This window comes from Sinocyclocheilus grahami, unplaced genomic scaffold, assembly GCF_001515645.1.
Source record: "Sinocyclocheilus grahami isolate Dianchi unplaced genomic scaffold, SAMN03320097.WGS_v1.1 scaffold643.1, whole genome shotgun sequence".
Lineage (NCBI taxonomy): Eukaryota > Metazoa > Chordata > Actinopteri > Cypriniformes > Cyprinidae > Sinocyclocheilus > Sinocyclocheilus grahami.
In genome coordinates this window covers 53358-64012 of record NW_015505822.1, presented here as the reverse complement: position 1 = coordinate 64012, position 10655 = coordinate 53358, and the positions used below count along the sequence as shown (strand labels likewise).

Genomic DNA, 10655 nt, shown 5'->3' with positions numbered 1-10655 from the left:
GACCAGAGAATCTTATTTCTCTCCATCTTGGAGTCCTTCAGGTGTTTTTTCATGTGTCTTGCACTGAGGAGAGGCTTCCGTCGGGCCCCTGTGGCCTAAAGCCCCGGCTGGTGGAGGGCTGCCGTGATGGTTGACTTTCTACAACTTTCTCCCATCTCCCGACTGCATCTCTGGCGCTCAGCCACAGTGATCTTTGGGTTCTTCTTTACCTCTCTCACCAAGGCTCTTCTCCCCCGATAGCTCAGTTTGGCCGGACGGCCAGCTCTAGGAAGGGTTCTGGTGGTCCCAAACGTCTTCCATTTAAGGAATGGAGGCCACTGTGCTCTTGGGAACCTTAAGTGCAGCAGAATTTTTTTTGTAACCTTGGCCAGATCTGTGCTTTGCCACAATTCTGTCTCTGAGCTCTTCAGGCAGTTCCTTTGACCTCATGATTCTCATTTGCTCTGACATGCACTGTGAGCTGTAAGGTCTTATATAGACAGGTGTGTGGCTTTCCTAATCAAGTCCAATCAGTATAATCAAACACAGCTGGACTCAAATGAAGGTGTAGAACCATCTCAAGGATGATCAGAAGAAATGGACAGCACCTGAGTTAAATATATGAGTGTCACAGCAAAGGGTCTGAATACTTAGGACCATGTGATATTTCAGTTTTTCTTTTTTAATAAATCTGCAAAAATGTCAACAATTCTGTGTTTTTCTGTCAATATGGGGTGCTGTGTGTACATTAATGAGGGAAAAAAATTAACTTAAATGATTTTAGCAAATGGCTGCAATATAACAAAGAGTGAAAAATTTAAGGGGGTCTGAATACTTTCCGTACCCACTGTATATTATACACACACACATATATACACAAAGAAAAACAAGTAGATAGAATAGAAAAAATAGAAAGCTAGTGTTTGTTTGGTTTTTTTTAATTAGAAAATTTTAAAAAGATAAATATAGATAAAGTAGAATTCAAATAGATTAGAAAGTGTTAGAGTTAGAGGGTCAAATAACGGTGAATATGATATTTAAATCTCTAAAGTCTTTTTTTTATTTAATTTGTGTTTGATTGATATTTTACCACTAATACTATATTTTTATATATTTTTAAAGAATGTTTTATTATTGTTGTTATTATTATTTCCTTCTTGTTGTATCTTCCTTTTTATGTTTTATTTATTTTATGTTTATTTTTGCTTTTATATTATTCATTATTTACTAATTATTTACTAAATTGCAACCTTTTATAAATTTAATCATTTTTATATTATTTTTATATTCTGACCCATGACTTTTACTATTACTATTATTATTATTATTATTATTATTACTTGCCTCTTGTTTTATTTTCCTTTTTCATTTATTTTTATTTTTAATATTTTTAATGTTCTATTATTTATATATGAAGCATTAAGTAAGCATTATGCATTATATAAAATTTTTATGAAAGTTATTATTAGTATTATTATTCCTGGTCTTATTGTGAATGATTCATCAGTGCATGTTATTCTAAAAGGTATTCTTTATAATCTTTCATCAAAATATAAAATGACTTACTTTTCAGCTGACGTCGTCAATCTTGTCAGTGAATGAAATCATGTTTTAAAACATACTTTATTCTACGATCTATGTCTGTTTCATTCTTAAATATGTCACATTACGGGAGTAAAACGTGTTGCAAATGAAATTTGATGTTGACTTCAAATGGAAAGCTCAGAGCAAAGACCTCAAAAAAGAGTATAAAGCCACCAAACTTCATTTAAGAAGCACATCTGCGAAAACAAAATCTGTTGAATCCAATAACCTGCATTGGACGACACCGGCCCATATATAGACCGGTTAACCAGACACGATCAGGAATATCAGGGCAGCCCAATATTTCAGCAGCCGTAAGTGAACCGTCTGGACGTACGGCACCACTGCTCATTTTAGATCTCCATCATTTCAGTCAGCTGTTCCTGGATCTCGTCCGGATGCGAGTCTCATCTTGGCAGCCACAGCACAAAGGGTCAAAGGTCCAGATCTGCGCTGGGTTCGGATAATTGCGGCCTCGTCCCAAATGGTGCTTGAAATCGTGTGGACTTCACAGGGCAGCGTTTGCGACTGGACCTGCGGTGCGTTGGTACGATTCAATCCTGCGTGCTGTGACGTTTATAAATATCTGCTTCACTAAGAAAGGATGCATTTATTGTTTTTGAGAGCAAGCGTGAGCTCTTTGCTTCTGACGTTATTTTAACCTTGAACTCTTGCTGCATGCTGCTCAATTTGTTTAGCAAATTCAATGCGCTGAAAAACCTCAACTCAACATGAAACGCTCTTTGCATCCCATTTTACTTGCATAATGTGACAGATTTTTGAATGTAACAGGATATTCAAGAGGGAAAAATGCAGCACGGGATGTGATTGTTTCCAGTGGGAATTAATGATGGCAGATCTGAATGTGAGTTTGCAGTACTCACGACACTTTTGAGGAGGATTTTTGATGCTGAAAGACAAGTTTACTCTCTAACGCAGCTTTATGTATCCCAATCCTGACTTTTCTGTATGAAAAAGATCATTATTTGATTTTATTCATGCAACCTTTATTGCATTAACTGATATTAGATTACTAGCTATTTGACGTCAACTGCAAAGAAAAGACTTTTCATTTCGATGAAACATTATGAAGACAAACATCTTTTGTCTTTGTAAAAGACGTGCACTCTGAAATATGATCTTAAGGCACTATGGCAGATTGTTTGTTCTGCTGCAATCCAGTAACTTTAAAGTAATATTTTAACCAAAAATGATAGTTTGCTTAAATGTGCTCACCCTCAGGCCATCCAAGATTAGGATGAGTTTGTTTCTTCATCAGATTTGGAGAAATGCAGCATTGCATCAGTGTCTCAGCAATGGATGCTCTGCAGTGAATGGGTGCCGTCAGAATGAGAGTCCAAACAGCTGATAAAACAGCTGATAATCCACTCCAGTCCATCAGTTAATGTCTTGAGAAGACAAAAGCTGCATCTTTGTAAGAAACAAATCCATCACTAAGATGTTTTTAACTTTAAACCATCACTTCTGACTAAAATACGAGTCCATAATCCATAATAAAGCTTCCTCCAGTGAAAAAGTGTTCTTATGCCAAAGACAAAGTCGTTTTCTCTATCAGTAGTTTTCATGATGGTTTCAAACACTGTGTTAAGTGGTTTCTTTCATCTAGGCTAAAATGCTAATGTTTTTGTAATATCCATACACACACACACATATATGTGTGTGTGTGTGTATGGATATTACAAAATCATTAGCATATATATACATATATATATATACAATAATAAAAACACCGTCATACATTAATAGAAGAGTCACTATATAAAAAATTATGTTTATATTTTTAACTAAAAAGATTAAGCTGTGTTCTTAGGGTATTTTTCATCATGCCAAAGACAAAGTCGTTTTCTCTATCAGTAGTTTTCATGATGGTTTCAAACACTGTGTTAAGTGGTTTCTTTCATCTAGGCTAAAATGCTAAAGTTTTTGTAATATCCATACACACACACACATATATGTGTGTGTGTGTGTATGGATATTACAAAATCATTAGCATATATATACATATATATATACAATAATAAAAACACCGTCATACATTAATAGAAGAGTCACTATATAAAAAATGATGTTTATATTTTTAACTAAAAAGATTAAGCTGTGTTCTTAGGGTATTTTTCATAGGTGCTAGGCCAGGGCAAGTTGTCACACATGTTGTAATTGTAATAAGCTTATTAATTACGTTTTAGTTTGGCAATAGTTTAATGTTTCTATATGCTTTGTGCTGTTTTATTCATTGTTTCGTTCTTCGCAGTAGTTTTACTGTTGGCCTAGCAGAGTCACACTGTGACAACATGCCCCGCTATATTCATTAAGCCTTTTATATGAACCGTAAATTTTGTCCTGAAGCGTGGAAAAGTTAAATAGTTTGATTGTAGTCAAAACTTTAAGGTCTGTGCTTAAACCCACCCTTATAAAGCGTCGCAAATCAGAAGCGTACCTGTGCGTAACCGCGCAGCGCGCTCGGACACACGCAGACCCGCCGCATACACACCTGTCTCGGCGAAGCTGATGATCTCCGACGTCTCCTCCTCCACCTCGTTCATGGACGCGGCGTGTCCGTCCAGGTTCGGGATCTCCACCCTCCCGTCCTCGCGCACCTTCCCGGCGTGGAGCTTCTTGAGCGCGGTCACCATCGCCGCCTTCGGGATGGGGTGGGTGATGTTGGGTCTGTCCCGCATCTGTAACCGGCTCAGAATGTGTCTCTTCACCGCCTCCAGCAAATCCACGTCCACCCGTGTGGCTCCATCCGTCTGTCTGAGCCCGCAGGACGCGCAGCTCGGGCTGATGCTCGGGGATTCGGTGTCCGGTGCCGGTGTGCAGCGGATGGAGATGAGGATGGACACAAAACAAAGCACTTCGAATATCAAGCTTTTCATCTTCCGTGATGATAAACAGCAGTTTCCGAGCGGATACGAGAGCTGATGGAGATGAAAGCGGCCAAGTTCGTATCCGCCTCCGTCTCTCCCCCCCAAAAAAGTGATACTGAAAAGTGAAATAACTGTAATATCCACTTTTAGAGGAGGTCCGGTCCGAATTAAACGCAAGCGCAGTAAATCCTGTAAACGTCTGGAATATGCTCCTGCGGTTGATTCTTGTTTTTGGTGACTCCGCGATGATTTCAACACAATTCGGATCGATATCACAGTAAGAACGGCTCGTCACACCATCCGAATCTCTCAGAGTTGATAAAAATATATGATGTGTTAATAATAAAGTAACCAGAGCTCTTGATATCTGTCCACGTACAGCCGCGAATGGCACTTTACGCACGCGTCTGATGCGTCATGGCATGACTGGAAATCTCAGCATTACGCGTGTAAAACCCCACAGACTAGACAAAGGACCTGTTATGATTTGTCCCGGTGATTTCTTCACTCTATCGAGTTAAAATCATCCATGGTGAAGGGGAGCGAGCGTGAAGTCAAAGAAGGAGCCCCCGGTTTTCCAAACAAGCATTCGCCTTTTTAGTTCTTCAGCTGAAAAAATCTCAGCATTACGCGTGTAAAACCCCACAGACTAGACAAAGGACCTGTTATGATTTGTCCCGGTGATATCTTCACTCTATCGAGTTAAAATCATCCATGGTGAAGGGGAGCGAGCGTGAAGTCAAAGAAGGAGCCCCCGGTTTTCCAAACAAGCATTCGCCTTTTTAGTTCTTCAGCTGAAGATCGTGTCCTCCTTTGTTGGGCATTTTGACTTCCAGTGTTCGTTTCCCAAATACTTCTTCATCATAGCTCTCTCTGTGTGTGTATGTGTGTGTGCGTGTGTGTGTGTGTTCGGGAGCTTCGGCTTGTTTCTCGTGCAAACAGACATTGTGCCGCTTTTGAGCCTCTGGAAAGTTTTTTATACTGGACTGAAGAACCACGTGGGACGAACCACCAGTTCCAGAATCATAAAGGTTGAGAAAGCTCGGGATCTTCAGGGGAAATGTGCAAAAGTAAAATTACATGCAACATAAATGTCATAAGCAATATATATATATAGCGTATATATGAAGTGTATAGATGATGTTCATTTTGCAATGTGCAATGGCCCAAATTTCAGTAGATCTTATTAAAAGAAGAAAAAAAACTCACTTTTTTATATTTGCTGTAAGTACAAAAGACACCATTTTAGGTGATTATGGATCATTTTGTTAAATCTAGGTCAAATGTTTCTGTGTACAAAAGCGAAGGACGAAATGTGGGTCTGGAAAAGATGAAGCATCCCCTTTGAATAAAACAGCAGGTTTCAGTCAATGAAAGCAAATGAGCAACACTTGTAACTGCTTTGAGAGAATGAAGGTGTGAACTCGTGAACTGGTTAAGCAGGGGCCAGAGGAGCGCACTGACTGGCTCTCACAGACCAGACCAGAGCTGGACGCCGAGCTTTAAATAGAATAATGTGAAAAGGGGGTCTTTTATAATAAAAAGCAGTTTGGATCCAAATTAAATGTAGTTTTAGTTTTGTATAAATGCACAGTCTTGTGGTTTATGACTGATATCGCCTCGCTGATGAAGCTTAAAGTTGTAAAACAGCGCCCCCACGCACACAAAATAGGCCCTGCGTACTGTTTACATTTATAAATGCAGCAAAATTACGCATTGTCCAAAATATTAAATATTCAGAAAAATGCGCAATTTACATAAAATATAGGCAAAAATAATATAAATATTTAAAGTTAATAATAAATTTGACACTTAACATATTTCAAGCTTTCACTATGAATATAATTATATATAAATTTACAAACTCTAATAGGGAACAATATGCATATGCATATGTATGTGTGTGTGTGTGTGTGTGTGTGCATATTATTCTCTATTAGAGTTGGTAAATTGAGGTTGTTTAATAATAATAAAAAAAACATAAATTGTGCATCTCATAACTTTAAGACAATTCATGAAAGTAAACACGACCCTGGTTTTAATTTTTTAATTTTATTGAATAACTCAGCATTTTACAGTTTAAGAGAAAAGAACAACACAAAATTACAATGAAATTTAAAAAAAAAAAAAAAATGGAAATGTTTACAAACAACTTTCTAGTTTATCAGATTATAAATAGATTTTAGGTACTGCTGAACTTCTGATTTCAAAATTAGGAATAGTGGTTTATAATCACCGTGCTTGCATTTGTGTATACTAAACTTTGCCAGCAAAAGTAACAAATTCATCAAATAATATTTAAAGAACAAACACGACCCAGGTCGACATGTCTATATATGGTGCGGTGACGTCATATCCGCGAGATTTGAATATCCGGTGGGCGGGGCTGCGTAGCTGTACGGGACTAGTGGACTTGATCCCTTATGTTTTAACCGTTTATATGTGCGAATACAGGCCAAGGCTCGCCACAGATCAAACTTGAGGTGAGTAATCTATAAGAGGTTACGCTGTTGTGATCAGTTTTACAATGTTTAATCAGTGTGCGCAGACAACAACTTTGCAGTTTTGAGGTATTTCCTCGGCTGAAGCGCCCATATGTCTTTGTGGGAAAACGCTGTGATTGACAGTTTGGATATCCAATCAGATCGCGAGTAGAGGAGGCCCCGCCTCATAATCTGTCTGCTCAACCAATCAAGAGCTAGGAAAGGCGGGCTCTCGTCTGTTACAATGAGGAAGGGGTGGAAAAGTGAAAATCGCTTTTGTTATTTTAATAACAACCTGTTTTAGTAATATATTGCAGTTTTCTGTTTCTCACTGATAATCAATATTCGCTGATGCTGTTTCCATTACAGAGTAAAATTCAGTGACTGGAAAGTGGCCCCATGGTACTTTACTATGTACCATAACAGTCAATGATTACTGTAGTCATATACAGTAGCATGGTAATAATGTGGGATTTTCAGCACTAAAAACTTTATATCATGTACTTTAATGTAAATTTAAGGTGCATGTCATTGGGTATGTTGTATGCATCAATAATAAGCACTGGTTGTATATGTATAAATGTACGTGTCTGTGAATTTGATCATTTTTCTTGTGCATGTCTGCAGTCTTCTTCTGGAGCACTAAAGTCATGGCAGCGAACAAGAGCAAAGGTCAGAGTTCGCTGGTTCTGCACAAGGTGATCATGGTGGGCAGCGGCGGCGTGGGCAAATCAGCTCTAACGCTGCAGTTCATGTATGACGAGGTGAGCTTTATTAAGTCCTTCATTTACACACCTGTCGCGTCCTTATAGTCTTATTTCTGTATTTTATTACATTTTTAATGAGCTTTTTAAAAATATTTTCAAAATATTTGTCATTTTTTATTTTTTTATATGTATTTTTATTTTAGCTTTCATTTATTTGAATTTCAACTTATTTTATTTCAGTTAGTTGCCAAGGCAACATTTATAATTTTAATTTTAGTCATTTTGTTATGTGCTTTTGTTATTTTTATTTTATCTTTCTTATTATTTTTTAATACATTTTTATTTCATATATATATATATAAATCCATTTCTATTTTACTTGAATATATTTTTATTTCAGCTTTATTAATTTTAGTACTCTAACTTATTTTATTTCAGTTATTTTTATTGTTTTTATATTTCTATTTAGCTTTAATGTATTTTTATTTCAGTTTTTTATTTTATTTTAGTTTTAGTAATTGTAGTACTTCAACTTCAACTTTTTAATTTTTACATTTCTGTTTAACTTTAATTTTTATTTCAGTTTTAGTAAATTTAGTACTCTAACTTATTTTATTTCAGTTCATTTTTTAATAATTCTATTTAGCTTTAATTTCTTATTTTAGTTTTAGTCATTTCAATACTTAAACTTATTTCAATTAATTTAGGTTGTTTCTATTTTTAAATATTTCTATTTAGCTTTATTTATTTTAGTTTGAATAATTTTTGTACTTCAACTTTTTAAATTTTACATTTCTGTTTAACTTTAATAAATGTTTATTTCAGTTTTAGTAAATTTAGTACTCTAACTTATTTTAGTTTTAGTCATTTCAATACTTAAACTTATTTGATTTCATTTAGGTTGTTTCTATTTTAATATTTCTATTTTGCTTTAATTTATTTTTATTTTAGTTTTAGTCATTTTTTTGTACTTTTATTTTTAGTAATCTTTACTTAACATTAGTCAAAGTACTAAAATGACTCAAAATGAATTGAATTGAAAATGAAATTAAAATGAATGATCGTCACCTGTCTACATTTGTAATTAAATAAAAAGTCTAATGTTTATATTTTATTTCATTTACCGTTTATTCTTAATAACAAACATGATTTTTAATAGTACTTGTTTTAGTATAACAGCACTGATTCTACAGGAGAAACTATTACTGTTATAACTATCACTTTGTAATCTGCGTTGCTCGCCTCAGTTTGTGGAGGACTACGAGCCCACCAAGGCCGACAGTTACCGGAAGAAGGTGGTCCTGGATGGAGAGGAGGTGCAGATTGATATTTTGGACACGGCGGGGCAGGAAGACTACGCCGCCATCAGGGACAACTACTTCCGCAGCGGAGAGGGCTTCCTTCTGGTCTTCTCCATCACCGAGCCCGAGTCCTTCAGCGCCACGTCAGACTTCAGGTCAGCTCTTCACGAGGTTTTCTGCTGTTCCAGTGTTCAGTCCTAGTTTGGAGGAATCACAGTCACTGCACTCTACTCTCTCAGAATGATGCTATCGTTACAGCGGCATCCTGCCCAAAACTAAACTCTGAGGCTGTCAGATACAGACCCAGTTTCCAGCGTCAGGTTCTTTGTCTTCACTGAGAATTTCAAAATACCTGGAAAAATCATAGAAATTAATACAATCTTAAAAATTTACATTTAAATAAATCAGTAAGGACCTAGAAAACCTCACTATATGTGAGAATTTCAAAAGTGTGATTTCTAGACCTGGAAAAGTCATGGAAAGAAAGAAAGAAAGAAAGAAAGAAAGAAATGTGAGCCTGCAGCACAAAAGCAGTGTTGAGTCGCTGGGGTATATTTGTAGCAATAGCCAACAATACATTGTATGGGTCAAAATTATACATTTCTCTTTTATGCCAAAAATCATTAGGATATTAAGTAAAGATCATGTTCCATGAAGATATTTTGTACATTTCCTACCGTAAATATATCAAAACTTAATGTTTGATTAGTAATATGCATTGCTAAGAACTTCATTTGGACAACTTTAAAGATGATTTTCTCAATATTTAGATTTTTTTGCACCCTCAGATTCCAGATTTTCAAATAGTTGCATCTCGGCCAAATATTGTCCTATCATAACAAAACATTTTTCGAATTGTCAAGCATTAAAGTATTTTATTGGCTAGAAATAGCTATTTGTGCGTAAATGTATATAAAGTCATGTAAATTCATTGGTAAAAAAAAAAGCGTAAACTCTTGAATTTTTTTGAAATATCGTTATTTTAATATATTGCCACTCGTAGTTTCTGAAAATAAAATAAAGTTGAAAATGAACAGCTTTGTCATTACGGCAGATGTACCATAAATATCTTGCTGGATATGTGAGGGAATTTTAAAAGTCTGATTTGTAGATCTGGAAAAGTCATGGAAATTTTAATAAAATCTTACAAATTCATATATTTTTTTTTTTTTAATGAATATACATTTTTCAAGCTATTTATATAAAATGATTATTGGTTAGAATTTGCTATTTGTGAGTAAAACATACATTTAAATTATTATTTGGTGCTCAATCAATTAGTAATGTTTCTTAATATTATCAATGCTGAAAACAGTTTTGTCAATATTTTTGTGGAAATCCTTTTTTTTTTTTTTTTATGATAATTTAGATACAGAAAGTTCAAAACAACATTTATTTAAAATAGAAACATTTATAAATATATTTACTGTCACATCCGTGCAATGTGTCCTTGTTGAATAAGAAAGTATTTTATTTTTAATTTTTTTTACTTTTTGTCATACCCCAAACTTTTGAATTGTAGTATATCACGGTTTCCACAAAAATATTGTGCAGCTCAACTGTTTTCAACATTGATAATAATCAGAAATGTTTCTCGAGCAGCAGATCAGCATATTATACTGATTTCTGAAGATCATGTGACACTGAAGACTGGAGTAATGATGCTGAAAATACAGCTTTGATCACAGAAATAAATTATATTTTAACAGATAT

At 35.3% G+C, this 10655-nt stretch overlaps 2 protein-coding genes across 3 annotated transcripts in view; one reads left to right on the top strand and one right to left on the bottom strand.

Annotated features, from left to right (window-relative positions):
* The window catches only part of LOC107558372 (inhibin beta B chain-like), a 21535-nt gene extending 16757 nt beyond the window's left edge, over positions 1–4778 (bottom strand). For both annotated transcript variants that reach the window (XM_016242031.1, XM_016242030.1), the window contains exon 1: positions 4076–4778. In XM_016242031.1, coding sequence (XP_016097517.1) covers positions 4076–4460 — 385 coding nt within the window. In that variant the 5' untranslated portion in view covers positions 4461–4778. The remainder of the gene's footprint in view (positions 1–4075) is intronic.
* Positions 4779–6828: 2050 nt separating this feature from the next.
* The window catches only part of LOC107558370 (ras-related protein Ral-B-like), an 8256-nt gene continuing 4429 nt past the window's right edge, over positions 6829–10655 (top strand). The window contains exons 1-3 of the mRNA XM_016242029.1: positions 6829–6934; positions 7562–7698; positions 8889–9097. Coding sequence (XP_016097515.1) covers positions 7585–7698; positions 8889–9097 — 323 coding nt within the window. The 5' untranslated portion in view covers positions 6829–6934; positions 7562–7584. The remainder of the gene's footprint in view (positions 6935–7561; positions 7699–8888; positions 9098–10655) is intronic.